The sequence below is a fragment of the Nanorana parkeri genome, unplaced genomic scaffold (assembly GCF_000935625.1).
Source record: "Nanorana parkeri isolate BGI_ZX_2015 unplaced genomic scaffold, ASM93562v1 scaffold48, whole genome shotgun sequence".
Lineage (NCBI taxonomy): Eukaryota > Metazoa > Chordata > Amphibia > Anura > Dicroglossidae > Nanorana > Nanorana parkeri.
The window spans coordinates 773025-789590 of NW_017306316.1; the positions used below are offsets into that span (position 1 = coordinate 773025).

At 42.9% G+C, this 16566-nt stretch overlaps 1 protein-coding gene across 1 annotated transcript in view; it reads right to left on the reverse strand.

The window, feature by feature from the left end:
- The window catches only part of YWHAE (tyrosine 3-monooxygenase/tryptophan 5-monooxygenase activation protein epsilon), a 30356-nt gene that overhangs the window by 13412 nt on the left and 378 nt on the right, over positions 1-16566 (reverse strand). The window contains exon 2 of the mRNA XM_018573843.1: positions 103-302. Coding sequence (XP_018429345.1) covers positions 103-302 — 200 coding nt within the window. The remainder of the gene's footprint in view (positions 1-102; positions 303-16566) is intronic.

Consider the following 16566-nt stretch of genomic DNA (forward strand, 5'->3'; position numbering starts at 1 on the left):
GGGGGACCTTAAACAATTGAAAATGCACCTATGGCCAGTCAAACCATGTGGCCAAAGACTTCTATGCAAGACAATCCATCTATCCGTGTAATGGAGTCTTACCATTGTCCGATATTCCTTGATCATTTTGAGTTTATCTTCTCCTCCTTTGTTCTCCTCTTTCTGTTCAATGCTGCTGATTATTCTCCAGGACGCTCTTCGAGCTCCGATCACATTTTTATATGCAACAGAGAGCAAATTTCTTTCTTCTACTGTCAATTCCACATCCATCCCGGCAACTTTCTTCATAGATTCAACCATTTCTGAAAAAGAAGCACGTTTACATTTATAATCAATCAAGTGCACGCAGCAACTTCTTTACCATGACTTGATGACTGTTCAATCACACTATAAAAGGGTCTGAGGAAAGAATTGTTGGGGACCATATACCCGTACTGTTCCATGACAACTAATCAAGCTCCAGAACTACAATTAGTTTTCTTTTTTTAAAAAGCAAGCGAGTAAAACCTCAAACCTGTTTCATGTTTCCCCCTAAATATAGTTTTAAAACATAACATGGGTCGGAAAAGTAAAGACTTTGCCTTTAGAAGGAAACCTAGCAGACAATTGTAGACTGCCACTGCTGACCTTTAAAAACTGACTGTCAGACTTCAGGGTCATCTGAGTCACTGATCTGAACAGATAATCAGATGAAGAAAATCCAAAACTGCCTGCCTGTACAAGGCCAGTGATCCAGACACCAATGGCATAGTATCAGTACGACAGGCAGGAAAATAGCATATTCAGGTAGTTAGCAAGGGTAACCTTCAAGCCTCTTGTGATAGGCAAACAAAGCATTTAAAAAGTAATCGAAAGTGGCTCCTTTGTTAGAAAAAGCACTGAAAATGGCCTCAGCTGGCAAAGTGGATCTGCTTTACCTGAACTGTCTGTTCCATAAACCCCTACTGCTGAGATTACATGGTCATGCCTAGAGATTTGATGGCATGTTTTGCATCAGAGACATCCTATCACTATATGATCTTTGAGCATGCTAGGGTAGGATGAGGGTGTTAAGAATTACACTTTAACCACTTGCAGCCCAGAGCAACTCCATTTTTGCTCACACAATAAAATCTGAATTTGTGGCTAGAAAACCGCTTAATACCCCCAACAGTTACATATTTTCAAAAAGCAGAGGCCCTGTAGAATATATTTTAAAAAATGCTAATTGCTAATGTTGCACAATATTTGTGCAAATGTTTACCAAACCAATATTTTTAGGCTAAAAAAAATACACTAAAATGATAAGTGCACAGAAACAATACCCATTTTGTTTTGGTAAAAATATCAAATGATAAATAGACACCAAACATGTCAAGTAACCGCGAAATGGCAAAAAAACCTACCATACCCAAAACTGCCCATAGGCGACGATTTAAAGCTTCCACCGAGCAGAGCATTGCTGGGAAATCTGATCTGTTATCTCACAGAAAAGGCATTTTCCTCCCTGAGTTGATGTGCATGGTCACATGTCCTAGTCACATGCCAGAATTCCAGGAATAGGAGCGCTAGTAATCTGTCCTTAGTAAACATGGCCACTGTAAGAAGACTAGTGAAGAAAAGAGAAATAAGGAATGCAAAGCCGACAATTATCTAGAAGTATGCGTTTGTAGATTGTCATTACTAAACATTTCTAAAAATGTGTGATGAAGCACAGATCATGTTCCTGTTCACCGCTGGAGGGGCGGTATATATTCCACAGCTCATTAGAAACAATAGGGTGGCTCTATAGCCGCCCGAACGCTTGTATGCCACAGCCATTGCTGGCAGTAAAAACAGCATTGCTGTAGCCTTGATCTTTGTGTAACACGACATTTATATAGGTATTGCAGCACTGGAGGGGTCAAAGAATAACAATGGAGAAATGCATGTTAGCCGACTTTGGTATTCCTTCAGTAAGGATACCTGCCTCAAAAATGTACTTTAAGAAGTGTTGGCACAGTTCAACCTCGTAAAAGGAGTGTATGTAGCCTGCCAAACACGAGACAGAGGTGGGCATCAATGTGCTGATGTTCACTAGTATCCAAAACTGCACCAATGGGGCAGAGCAGAGGCACAGTCTACTATTGCAATACTAACCAGAAAAAATAAAAAAAACACATCTTTGCTACTCAGCAAATCATTGAGCAGGAAAACCGTTCCTATACAATGGTTTCATCTGCATGCCTAATTATTGGGCTGCAGTAAAAGTAGGCAAATAACTTCAAGCAGGAAACAGACCTAAAAAAGGTAAAACAAACAGCTACAAAATAAACTTTAAAACACCTGGGCCAACCCTTAAAGCCCTACCTGAAATTTCAGGCCAAATGATAAAAAGCATAGTCAAGGTTCATGGAAGCAGTAACTATTCAATGTCCCGCCTTTGTTTTTTTTGCAAAGAATCTCCAGCAGAAAATGTCCTTTCCTGGCAATATACTGCAGAAAGGAGCGATGCATTGCGTGTGTGAGAGTAGCAGGCGTTCCATGTGAAAGCAGCAGTCTCTCTGCAGTGACACACACGTTACCACTGCAAAGCTGCTAACCAGCCATCCTTTCCTGCAGCAGACAAGGACTTCCTGCTGGAGCTGTTACCCCATTGAACGGTTACCATTTTGCTGCACCTTGATTTTATCTTTATTATTTATGTTGAATCAATAATGTCAAATATGGAAAAGAATAGTGTGCATCATCTCCATAAACAGAACATTAAAGAAAAACTTTACCCATGTCTTTAAAATAACAAAACATGCCTTTAGAAATGCTTAGTAATGACAATCTACAAACACATACTTCTAGATAATTGCCGGCTTTGTATCCTTTGCATATCTTCCCAGTTTTCTGACAGTGGCCATTTTTGACTAAGGGCAGATTTCTATATCTCCCTTTACTTCCTGGAACTCTGGCACATGTGACTAGGACATGTGACCATGCACATCATCTCAGGGGAGGAAAATGCTTTTCCCCGATTACAAATGAGATTTCTCAGCAATGCTCTGCTGATGTAAACTTCCCAAGATGCAATGCTTGGGCACATTACATCATTTGTGCCAGAACTGGATCAGGAAGTAAATTAAAAACAAGAGGATTTTAAATCAGCATGCTGATGTGAATTTTAGTGAAAGGGGATAGAAGGTCCACTTTAACGGTTCTACTGAGCAATAGTAGTTCATATTACCAGAGCATTCCCACTTAAGATCAAAGCAGCTCAAGTGGGAACGTAGAGGAAATGGGTGTCTGTCATCAGAGAAAAGGGTTCATCATAGCATTTATTTTACATACTACACCAATCAGCCATAACATTACGACCACCTGCCTAATATTGACTATGTCTCCTTTTGCTACCAAAACAGCCCTGACCCATTGAGGCTTGGACTCCACTAGACCTCTGTAGGCGTGCTGTGGTATCTGGCACCAAGCCGTCAGTAGCAGATCCTTTAAGTCCTGTAAGTCGCAAGGTTTGGCCTCCATGGATCAGACCTTGTTTTTCCAGCACATCCCACAGATGTTCAATTGAATTGAGATCAAGGCAACACCTCAAACTTGTTGCGTTCCTCAAACCATTCTTCTTGAACCATTTTTGCAGTGTGCAATTGCTGGCCGACACATTATCTTGCTGAAAGAGGCCACGGCCATCAGAAATAGTTTCCATGAAGGGGTGTATGTCGTCAGCAACAATGTTTAGGGAGGTTGTACGTGTCAAATGAACTAACATGAATGGCAGGACCCAGCAGAACATTGCCCAAAGCATCACACTGTCTCCGCCGGCTTGCTTTCTTCCCATAGTTCATCCTGGTGCCATCTCTTCCCCAGGTAAGACAGACACGCACCTGGCCATCCATATGATGTATAAGAACATGATTAATCAGGCCAGGCCACCTTGTTCTATTGCGCCATTGTCTGATGCTCATGTGCCCATTGTAGACGCTTTTGGCAGTGGACACGGGTCAGCAAGGGCACACTGACCAGTCTGCAGCTACACGGTCCAATACGCAACAAACTGCAGATGCAAATGCTGCCACAGGCTGAGGTGCGCCCTGGACTAGACTATTTTTTAAACTCCATTAACACAGAGGTCCAGGACCTGACTATACTGTCTGGACGGGGAGCATGGCTCAAAACTACTAGCTGAACATTTACAAGTTCTTTGACATGTAAAACAGTTCACATTTAAAAGGTATGTATTCAGTTGTCTGAAGATAACCAATATTTCATGCCTCCAAGATTTTTCACTTTATTATTACAGTTCAGCACGTGCCCAGGGATAACCAAAATATATGCCAAGTAGGGCTGCAAAAACTAATCGATTATAAATCGATGAGAATCATTGACAATGATTCTCATTATCGATTAGTTGCTGCCGCTGCTGTTTTGCTTCTCCGTTCTCCCGGCTGGTTGCAGTGGTCTGTGTCCCTTTCCATCACCGCTTCTATCGGCAGAGGCAGCAGGGACACAGCACTCTGCAGCCGGCACCAGTGGGAAGGAGAGACCGATGTGCTTCTGCATTACCCCGCTGGTGCTACCATTTTTACGCTGCTCCCCCTCTTCTCAGTTAAAAGCCAGTGTCAAAGATCCATTCAGCGGCTGAGAGCAAAATCCAGCCTGCTGTTATTTTAAAAATTGCAATAGCAGGCCGGCTACTGCACGCGCCCACTGCCTGCTGTCAATTAGCAGTGGACAACCTGAAGGAGAACTTTTCCCTTCAGTTCCTGCCTCTGCTGATTGACAGCAGGGAGTGGGTGGGTGCAATATAGGGCTGCAACAACTAATCGACATAATCGATTAGAAAAGTTGTCAACTTTTTCAATAATCGATTAATCGGCTTCCGATCAGTTGGCCCTGTTCACAGCTCCACACGCTGTGCGCCGCACACAGCCTACTATTCCAATTTAAAATAACCAATAGCAGGGTGGCTATTGCTCCCAGCCACTGCCTCCTGTGTTGACATTCAGCTGACTCCAGTGGAAAGGTGACACTAGGGGTCTAAAAGACCCTTAATGTCACCTGAATGAGAACCCGTGACCTTCAATGTGCCATCACATAGGGGGCTATGTAAAGTCCCCCAACCCTGCAAACACATGTATACTAATGGAAACACAAGTCGGTTGCACCTACAAAGAAAACCAATGATTACACTACACGTCAGGTATCGCCAATATTCATGGCTAACTTTCTTTTTTTTTTGACGAACCGGCTCTTCATGGCTAACTCTAAACTTAGATGACTGGGTGTGTATATATGTGAGCACCCGCAATGGAGCGTGCGGTACTGCAATAACATGCATTCCAGTGTGGTGTGATTGCAAAAAATATGCATACCATATTATTCTGAAGAAAACTTTATGGTTTGTAACACTACATTTGTGCATTTTATTGTAAATTAAGGATGGAGTTTTTTTTCCAGATTAATTGCAAAAAATAATCCGCCAACTAATTATGAAAAAATTGTTAAGTGCAGCCCTAATACCAAGCACACTCATACAATTCTGTAAGCGCTGGCTACGGATCACTAAATGTAAATCGATTTTAAGACTGCATATGAGTTAAGTGTAGTCAGGGAGTATGTGCACAGGAAAAGCAGTACGAGTTATGAAAGGATCTCAAGCTTCAAATACAAATGGAACATCTTGAGTAAACTCAGCAACAAAAACCTGAAACACATTGTACCTATAACTCAGAACACACAGATAGGAATCATCTGAAACATTCTTTACAAAATACATCTTTGGCCAAATTCCAGTGACAAGTCTACAAAATCACAACTAATGCCTAAATTAAGTCTCTTCTATTAGCGATATCTTACTTGGTACTAAGACTGTCTCTTGTATCAGGATGGTGACTAGGCAACCACAGAACATTATTCTCAAAAACCTTGAAGGATAAGTGCACTTTAAAACAAAGTGCACTTATCCTTTTTGCTCATTGGCCCTAACCGAACGAAATTCACCCTCCCTCTCAATAAATTGAAACTTACCTCAACTGACAGCCGTGCCAGTGGATTGCAGCCCCATAGACCTTTGCCTAGAAATCTATAGGGTTGTAATGTTGTAAACCCAAAACACTACAATCTCAGAAGATTTAACAGGTTAATGTCCTTTTAAAATGTAATTTCCAAACTATTAATATCTAGTGGTCCATATCTAGTGGTCCTGCTATGAAGATTTGTGTTCAGGCACTTCCTGTTACAGAATGACAACACTCTGGCCCCGTTTCCCATCTGTGCTGTCATGAAGTTAAGGTTCACATTCCACTTTAACAAGGTTTATGAACATCAAGGTGGCATGTTTAAATAGAATGGCTTAGGGCTGCAACCAACTAATCTCATTATCGATTAGTTCATTGGATCCACTGTCTCCTCCACGCTGGGAGGAGAGCACAGCAAGCAGTGGGCAGGTGCAACAGTCAGCCTGCTATTGCAATTTGAAATGGCCAATAGCAGGGTAACTATTGCACCAGCCCACTATCTGCTGATTTACATTCAGCTGTCATATGTGGAATCTTGCTACTGGCATCTGTCATTCCCTGAGGCTATTCAAGCGCCATGTGCTTACAACAATTTTTTTTAAAAAAGGGAAAAAAAGGTAATTTTAGGTTTCGGCCTGAAAGTCTGCTGTGTGAGCTGCGTTGCAGTGCCATTCATTTCAATGGCACCCCAAACGCGCCTCCCACCCACAGTGATTGCCCGGACTGGAACACACGATACCCACAATGCCGTGTTTTCCATGGCAGTGCGAGTGCAAAAAATTGAGCATTTCGTTTTATTCTGAAGTAAACTTTATGTTTGTAACACCGCATTTGTGTATTTTATTTTCAAGGATGGGTTTTTGATTTTTATCCAATTAATAAAAAAAAATTAAAAGAAAAAAAATCGGCCAGCTAATCAATTATGAAAATTGTTAGTTGCAGGCCTAATGCCAAGCACACTCATACAACTCCATAAGCGCTGGCTATGGATCACTAAATTTAAATTGATTTTAAGACTGCATACAAGTTAAGTGTAGTCAGAATATGTGCACAGGAAAAGCAGTACGAGTAATGAAAGGATTTATCCTATCAAAAACATTATCGACTATGAAACAATCAGCTGCAGCCCTAGAATGGCTACATGTATGCTTTGAATGATAAAGGTTTTTTTGAGGGGTTTTTAATGCAAACACTCTGAAATTGCAAGTCAAACCTGCAAGTTACCTCTAAACAGTGACACTTTATGACCTAGGATAACAAGGCTGGTCCTCCACGGTGAGTGAGTGTGGTCACCCTAGAACAGGAAGTGTTTTACAGACAGGATCACCAATTGAAAGGGAGAAAAGCCTGAAGAAACAAACCAAATCGAGTCACCATAACCAAGACTGGTAAACATTTAAACAGTATGTTTTCCTCTAAGTTTTGGATAGAGCAGGAAAGGATTAGAACCCAACTGGTTTCTGCTATCTGGAGCCCCCTCACTTCCTGTCCTGCAAAGAGTTTTGCCAGACAGGAAGGGAGGGAAAAACTGCAGAAGAGACACAGACAGAAAAAAAAAACGTTTTATTTTTAATTTCCATCTAATTTGCGGTTGGAGAATTCTCTTACTTCCTGTATGGTAAAACATCAGCAGTTAAGGAAGAAAGGGCAAATCACTCCAAACGATGCCCCAATTTGCAGTAAAAAAACAAACAAAACACAGGGGTTATGGCTTGACATACCCTTTCAATTTTGTTAGGACCTTTTGACAACATCTACATTGGATCAGTTTGTTCAGGTTATAGCTAAACGGCAGCCTTATCTTTGCTATTGCACAAGCTCCTCTTCTCTACTGAAAATGCCTATTGTGATTTCAGTGCAAGTTAGAAAGAGCTCCATGTTATTTCTTTGCTGAAGGACGTCCAGTGTTATCTTGTCTCTAGGTTGGCACTCCAGTGACGCCCAGCCCCCCCAAACTTTGTATAACTTCTACAAAGACTTGGCCCATTCCATACCTGAAACCCGAGGGCTCTTGAGAAAAGAACCGAGGCAGGGTACTGTGACATTTTCAGGAAGCCCTGCTGGCCCTTCCCACAAGGCACAATCTGCCTGAATTGCTGAAAGCGGCACAAAGTCCCAGTGATGTCATAGGAACTACAAATGCAAGGAAAATGGGAAGGTTTTATTTAAAATGAATTGGCATGTTGATGAAGTGGAAGTGAGGAACTAGGGTAGGCAAAATACAAGCAGAATAAACTTTAGATAGATTTTTTTTTTTTTTTAATCTGTGCATACAAAGTGCTCATAATTGGCCTGTTTGTAACAGGTTATAAGACTTTTGTAACATTAGTTTTCTATGGAATGCTCATGGTCCTGAGCTCCCTGTTTCTATGCAAATACAAGTGAAGGTATTGAGAAATTTCTTACAGGGGAATAAAGTAATGTTGTAACATCATACATAAGATACAAGATTGATATTTTCGTGCTACTGCATTACAAAAAAAAAAATTCACTATAATTAATAGGGCGTTCTTTATAGCAGCGCAAAATAATGACTGCAATCAGAAAGAGAAAAGAAACTGTTCATCTAGATATAATTGTGCGTGATAAACTGTATCTAACTGCAGGTAGTGCGATTCCTTTCCAAGAAACGGATGCATCGACCTTGGTGCAGTTTTCAGGTGAACACCACAGCACACAGTGAAAGGCCATTTGTTTCAGTGATAGTAGTTTACATCTCTGCTTTAATGTCCTGCAACATATCTCTTCATTAGAATGCTTTCTCAGGCCTATAGGAGTGAATGGCGATACAAGGAAAGCACAAGTATCATGCGTTTCTTTATACGTTTCTAATAAAAGTTTCTCTGCTGTGGTTTTTAAAATTAAAAATCCTACAAAAGAAAAAAATGATCCAACACTCATTTGTGCCACCACCCATTCCTACGATCTTTACATCCAACATGCTTCAGGAAGTGTTGGATACCTGGCCGTGGTTGCATCCATCACTACAGGATACAGCAGTGACGCACAGGGGGTCATAGAAATGAAATCACAGAGTGCAGTAGGGGACCAGATGCAAACATTTATTTTGTAGATCTTCAATAGAGCTAAAAATGGGACTTGCCAGTTGCTGGACAGGTATGACAGATGTGAAAAGTGTGCTGGGGGAGAATCTCTGCAGAGAAGCTTAAAAGGAGAACTATGAGGTGAGTGCTTTTCACTGACCTCATAGTTCTAGTCGACCTGTGACAATGAGACTGTCACAGGTCGGTTCAGTAGATCGGGAGGTGAGCGAACACATACCGGCGTTCGCTCACCTCTCGATCCTGTCACAGCTCTCTGCCGTGACAGGGGAGGGGCTGGATTCCCCCCTCCCCGCTAGCGCTGACTGGCGGATCTGACGGGGGCGGGTACAGTTGGCTCTGCCTCTAGATAGGCAGAGCCAGCTGTCACTCACGCAGCTGGGCCGATCCAGACATAATTGTCTGGATCCGCTTTAGCGTCTCAGTATACCGCGAGCAGTAGCTTGTGGTATACCGTGGCGTCTCAGTATACAGCAAGCTATAGCTCGCGGTATACTGAGCTTAGGGTGACGGCAGGACACTAGTTTGTGTCCTCCCGTTACCCTAAGGAGAACTATGGGGAAAAGCCTTAACCCCATAGTTCTCCTTTAAAGCAGGGGAACCAATGCCAGGACAAGTGGGGATTAAATCTGTTTTTTTTTTTATTATTAGTTTTGGGACTATTCACACAAGCAGCTGTGCTACACTGCATGTTTGCTTGGCACAGCATGATGTGGCAGTACAACACTGCACCGTAAAAAAAACAAGGGGAAGCGCACACCACTGCAATGCGGTGGTGTGAACTGAGCCCACTATGGGACAAGGTAAATGAACGTGTCTTGCTTTACAGCTGTGCTGGAAAAATTGGCCAATGTGGCCCCAACACACTCGGTGTGAATGGCCCTTTAAAGAGGCACCTGTAGAAATGTCTAGTAATGACAATCTACAAAGACATACTTCTAGATAATTGCCAGCTTTGTATTCTTTGCATATCTTATTTTTCGTTTCCTCATTCTTCTGACAGTGGCCTTATTTTTTTCTAGAAGGAGGAAAGACAGTAAAATTTATGAACGGTACCGCCAAAGTTACACTATTTATGTAGAGCGCTGTAAATTGTCCCCGTGGTCAGGAACTTAGAAACATGTCAATGTGCAGTTTTTATACAAATGGTAAGACAAAACGCCCCTGCACATCAGACACCATGGAAGCAATAAGCAGCATTCATTTTTCACGCCTTCATTCCTCTCCGTCATGACAGCAGAGCCGTGGGCAATGTCGCTGTACCGGTGACTGGTTGAGCTACATGAAGAACCAACCAGTGAATAAAGTTCAGCGATCGCTCTACGAGGACTCTAGCACACCAAGGCCACTGGGAGTGCGGAGGTGTGACTCTAGTCTCGACGACAGTGGCCATTTTAACCAAGGGCAGATTACTAGATCTCACTTTACTTCCTGGAACTCTGGCTCATGTGACTAGGACATGTGACCGTGCACATCGTCTTAGGGGGAGGAAAATGCCTTTTCCCTGAGATCTTGTGACATTACAGATGAGTTTTCCCAGCAATGCTCTGCTGATGTAACCTTCCCAGGATGCAACACATCAGCACATTACATCATTTGTACCAAAGTGGACCAGAAAGTAAACAAAAAATATAAATAAAAGGTTTGTTTAGCTAATGAATGTAAGATTATTTCAGAACTACAGGTTGATGCGAGTTTTAGTGACGGGGTTAAAGGCTCACTTTAATACTAGACATGGACATTTTTGAAGGATATAAAATATACAGGAATAAGTGTAAAACATCAAGGCACACTGACACTGCGGACCACTGTTAATACAGAACTGAATGCAGGTTTGAAGCACAAACTGTGACTGATCCAAACGTTAAGTGCCATAGGCATCTTCTCGTTCTTAAATTTTATTTGAAAACTGTCTTTTGTGTTTCCGTCCATCACAATGCTGTTTTTTTTCCTCTACACTGTCTCATCAGTGGTTACATTGAAGTTAAAATGGTGTAAAAGCACCCAAGTCTACTTACTACTCCTATTACACCAAACTGAATCTAGGGGGAAAGCATTGTGGGTCAGACTACATTTACCGTATATACTCGAGTATAAGCCGTCCCGAATATAAGCCGAGGTACCTAATTTTACCACAAAAAACTGGGAAAAAGTATTGACTCGAATATAAGCCGAGGGTGGGAAATGAGGCAGCTACTGGTAGATAAATACCAATAAAATCCCATTAATATTTATTTAAAAGAAAAACAATAACCTAGCTCTGTAAGTGGAAAAGGGGGTACAGGGCTACATATCATGTACTACGGATCATTTAACCCATTCATATTAGCAGAGGATAATTGTAAATCGATTGTTCAGTGCATTCTATATGTAGTAAATTAGGACCCGGAGACTGCCAGATGACCCCGCTCGGAGCGCCGCCCACCGGAGCAGCAGTGACGCGACGCTCGGCGAGGTAAGTAAGAAGAAACCTGACGCTGACTCGAGTATAAGCCGAGGGGGGCACTTTTCAGCAAAAAAATGGGCTGAAAATCTCGGGTTATACTCGAGTATATACAGTATGTTTTCCTGGACTGTGTTTAAATCACAGTACTATAGAAGAACATACCAGGAAAATGCTGAAATCTATTCAGGGCACTTTGAGCACCCCATCATTTCTAATGAAAGTGGACCTGTCAAGTGACACTGACAGGATTGTCGCTTTATGAAGCCTGAAAAGAAATGTAGATACCATCTGTAGTTATAATCGTACTAGATCTCGGATTTCTGGGATTTGTCCAGTTCCGATACTTGAACATAAAATACATGCATGCCTTTCAAGAGAAATGTCAACTGGGTGCTATATTATGTAAATTAGCATTTCATATGGCCACAGTGAGCATTAGAGTCTTTTAGACCCAATAAGGAGTCTGGGAAATGTCATCAGCAAGATTTCAGAGTCACCGTGTATGCTCACTGCACAATAAATGGCCTTCCGGAAAACTATTCACATATTTGACCTGCTTAGCTCATAGCTTCGAAAACCTTTCCTCAAGCCTCACAAGCGTGTGTTTTGTGGATCTACCCCCAAGGGCAAAGGTAAATTGCTAATGACCTGTCCTCCAATGCACAGAAACAACTCTGCACCAGGAACTCATTCAGGACCTGCAATATGCTATGTCTGTAGGTGACAAGTTCATACCAAAGTGTTCTAACAAGGGACAGACAAGTTAAAGTGGCCATACACTGTATGATTTGTGCTCGGAAATCCTACACGAACGGTCTTTCGAACAAACCTCAAACAATTCATGGTACACATCACCAATTTTCGGTTTTCATATTGTGACTTTTCAATCGGTCAGGTTAGAAAATTTTTCTGTAACCGAACGAAAATCAATGCATCAGTGCGTCAAAAATCATAACAAGAACACAGCACATGCGCAAAAGGAAATTTCCGTCGTTTGTCAAAAATTGGTTGGTCAGTATGGCTATGATGATTTCCGAAATCGACATTTGACTATGCTTGATGGGGTTTGAGCTATAATCGAACGAGGGTTCATGACAAAAACTTCCAACCAAAAATCTACTACCTTTAAGCGCAAGCCTTTATGCACTCTGATGTTGGCAACTCTCCTACAACACTTCCCTTAAGTAGGGTACACTGTTCAAATTTCAGCCAGTTACTGATGAAGCTGACAAAATTTGTACCGTGGGTGTCGCTGTCGGCACTCTTGCACCCACAGCATCCCTCGATCAGCTGAATGAAGGAGCTGGTTGGAAAGCTCTTGGCTGAATGGAGCTAGAAGCCAACAAGCTGCTGTCAGTAGGGGTGTAGGTAGTATGAACAAGCCCAAAAACAAATCAGAGAAATGGCCAACTAATAACAGTCCTAATATTTTCTACAATGTCTTTACTTCTCTTCTAGTCCTACAATAGGGATCCACCTGCTACATTCACATAATTTTCACCATCCTGTCACAACTATTTTAAGCTTTAAGAGTAAAGCGACCAGGAAAAGCCCAATTATAAAAAGGTCTTGGAAAGAACAATCTTCATCATTCATAAATGGAATATGAAGTATCTGCAAGAAATGCATTTACCATGGTGCAATATTTTTTCAAGTCACAGCCGACTTCCCGCTCAGTATAACTACCAACTACAGGCAGCGTCACAGCCCCTCCCAAGCCTGTAATGGCCGATAATATTCTCCCAAATACTAGGCAAAACTCAGTGGGAAAATAACCCGGTAAATGCAGAACAAGGCTATAAATTCTGTGAGCCTATGTTGAAGATGGAGGTTCATAGAATCCATTATCCCTGCCCCACCGTGGAGTTCTCCTTGAACAGCAGTAGGAAGTCTAGCTCAAAATGGGTTCTTTCCGCTAACATTACACCGTAGTCAGACTCTTCCCCTAATATTACTAATGTGACACACCCTACGGTTCCTTGGTCCAGGAAGTATTTCAAGCCCTCTCTCTCCAGGTCATCAAGTCTACAACTGTTGGCTGAGCAATTGTATAAGTCTGAATAAATACTGCTATTGCAGCATAACAGTGGGACACCAGCATGGCCAAATCAAGCATCAGCCGGGCACTTGAGGAAAAGGAGGTTACAGCATTATATAAATACATGGCATACACTGGTGGATATTCTGTAGATTGAGGAGACAGAACCTGGCAGGCAGATAGACTGATCTCTATTAGTAATGTGACCAATCCAAGCATAACTAGTACTATAGTACCTCCGTTCAGCAACAAAATTCAAGTATTTCCATAACAAATAATGAGCCCTAAATACAACCACAAGTGCTACTGTCCTTCAAGGTTCATCAATAAACTAACATATAATTACTTATCTCAGGTCCAGCATTACTTGTCTATTTAAATATACTATTTGTTCAGTTAGTGACCTCTGATCCTATCCCACCATCACAAAAATGTGCCGATATAGTGAAAGCCCCATACATCGATATTGTGCTTAAACTGGAACTGAATTCCAAAAGAGAAGATCTGCCTTGTTAGAAGGAACATTTGGAAGTATTGTGTCTGAAAAAGCTTCAGTCCTGAATTCCACCTGAACAATAACAGTGCACTTCCTGGTATGTGAAGGTGCCCCTGTGCTTGCTGTCACCTAGCTGTATATCTTCAATGTGAGATCTAAGGCACTGCTGCCTTTGACAATTAGTCTCAGGAGATTTCCAGTCATTTAGCAAAGTCCCTTCTGTGTTGCTCCTTGTTCGTTGCTCTGACATGAGGAAGCAAACTCCAGTCTCAAAGATTGTCACCAATATAGAAAAACTGTACTAAAAACAAAGCACAGCCAGTAATGGGAAAACATCAGCTGCAGGGGGTAGAGTCAATCCTGGTGACTAGTCATTTGAAATCCAGAGTTCCATCTCTTGTGAAATCCCCATCTGGACAAATACAGAAAAGGCAGATTTCTTCCTTCATCAGAATTACCAGTTGCTATGGCCAACAGTTCAAGACAGTGATCTATCATTCACCCCTATGGTACATGGCCAGCAAAAGGCGGGCCCAAGGGTAAGCCTGAAATACGTATGCCTTTAAGACAAATGTTCCGTTCAGCTTTAACAGTACTGTGCACTATCCATGAACCGTAAAATGAAAGTGGAAACAGTCATTAACAATGAAAGACGATTGGAAATGGAGTTAAGCTTGACCTCTGCGAAAGCCAAGGAAAGAATGCTGTATTTAACAATGTCCAGTAATACAGAGGAGGACAAAACCATCTGCGCTATCCTCAGGTTACATACTAGCATGCCCCTAAAGCCCAACTCCACAAATGACCCTTGCAGGACACTCCCCTCCCCGGCGATGACCAAGGCCCCATTCACACTGAGCGACATGAAAATCGCGCGATTTTGCGCGACGAGCCGAGCGATATTGAGCTACTTTTTCCTATTGGGCTGTATGCAATCAGGAGCAGAATCGCTCGAAATCCGCAGAAAAAAGGGTCATGTAGGAGCGACAAGCTACCAGCGACGAGCTACAAGCGATATTGAGCGACGAGATGTGAACAGCTCCATTGAAATGGATTGGAGAAGCTACATAGAGCGATATCGCTGCAAAAATCGCTCGATAAATCGCTCAGTGTGAACGGGGCCTAAGTCTAAGGCGTAGTACTTACCTTATTCCCTGCTCCAACACACGCCCCTATCAGTCCTCCCATACACTGCAAGGCTACTGGCCCTTCCCTGTACTTAATGTCAGCGTGGGTCACAAAGATGAAGGGTGTCTAATATTCCTCTGCCCCTTGACTTAAATTGGACCTTTACCCTCTTTCTGTAACTTTACTCCCACCCTCCCCCCATTCACACTTATATACATAAAACACTTTTTCTTGGTAGCCAACTCCACACTTCTGGATTTGTTGCCTTGGTGGGAGTGAAGTCCCTCAGCTGCCCAACCTCCGGAGATATTTCACATTACCCATCCCAAGAGGCTTTAGGGCAATGTCATTGGCGTTTAGTCAGGGGAGGTCGACTGCAGGAACCAGTAAGAGAAGACCGGCTGCCAGATGACAGCCTGAGACCAGTTGCACAACAGCAAAATGCCAGTTTACTGCAAAACAGGGGTGAGCAACTCCGGCCCCCCAGCTGTTGTGGAACTACAAGCCCCATGAGGCATTGCAAGACTGACAGTAACAGGCATGACTCCCAGAGGCATGGTGGGATTAGTAATTAAAGCACAGCTGGAGATGCTCCCCCTGCTGCAGAGCAATAATGGATTCACTGGGCGTGTACGTTTACCAAAAAATGTAGAAGGAAATAATAAATGGGGGAGAAATGACTCTTTAATGAGCATTTAACTCTTGCAGTGCCGGTGGTCCCCAATGTAAGGGTCATATTTGTAGAATTCCCAGAGATGGGCTTTAAAATGATCCTGCTTCTGGATGAAAGTGCCAGGAAATCAGCACCACGGTAGTCATGAAGTACTGCTGAGACACCAGACGTGCCCATCTGACATTTCCACACCAGGGAAGATCTCCAGCACTCCGTGACATCCGTCAGATGTTGCTCACACTGCCGCCACTCTGCAGGACGCACCCTTTCACAAGTGATTTTCCAGAAGGGGACATGGATGGATCTCCCTGCGCGCTCACCGACCGGTCTAACGAGAATGAATGAAATCAGGGGCCCATGGCACTGGGCGGAGCTTCCCACACAGCAGGCCCACCCCCTGGTCACCATGACAAGGCCAAGACTGGGGAAACTCCCATTTATGGCTCCAGTGACCCCAAGATCAGGGGACAGGGCGACACCTCTGCATCATACACAGGGCCAAAGGGAATGAATAAAAAAACGTTATGTGATGTACGTAACGGTGGAGCACATCAGCAGCAATAAGACAAAGGAGGGGAGCGCACACAATGACTGGGCATCGGATGATATAAAAGGCTTTCACAGCAGTCATCATCCTGCAGATACTGAGCGAGCACGAGGCTCGGGCACCAAGGCATGCTGGGATTTGTAGTCCCACAGGCTGCTGTGCGGGGAGGTCACAGCCCAGTACAGGCAGTGTCACAGG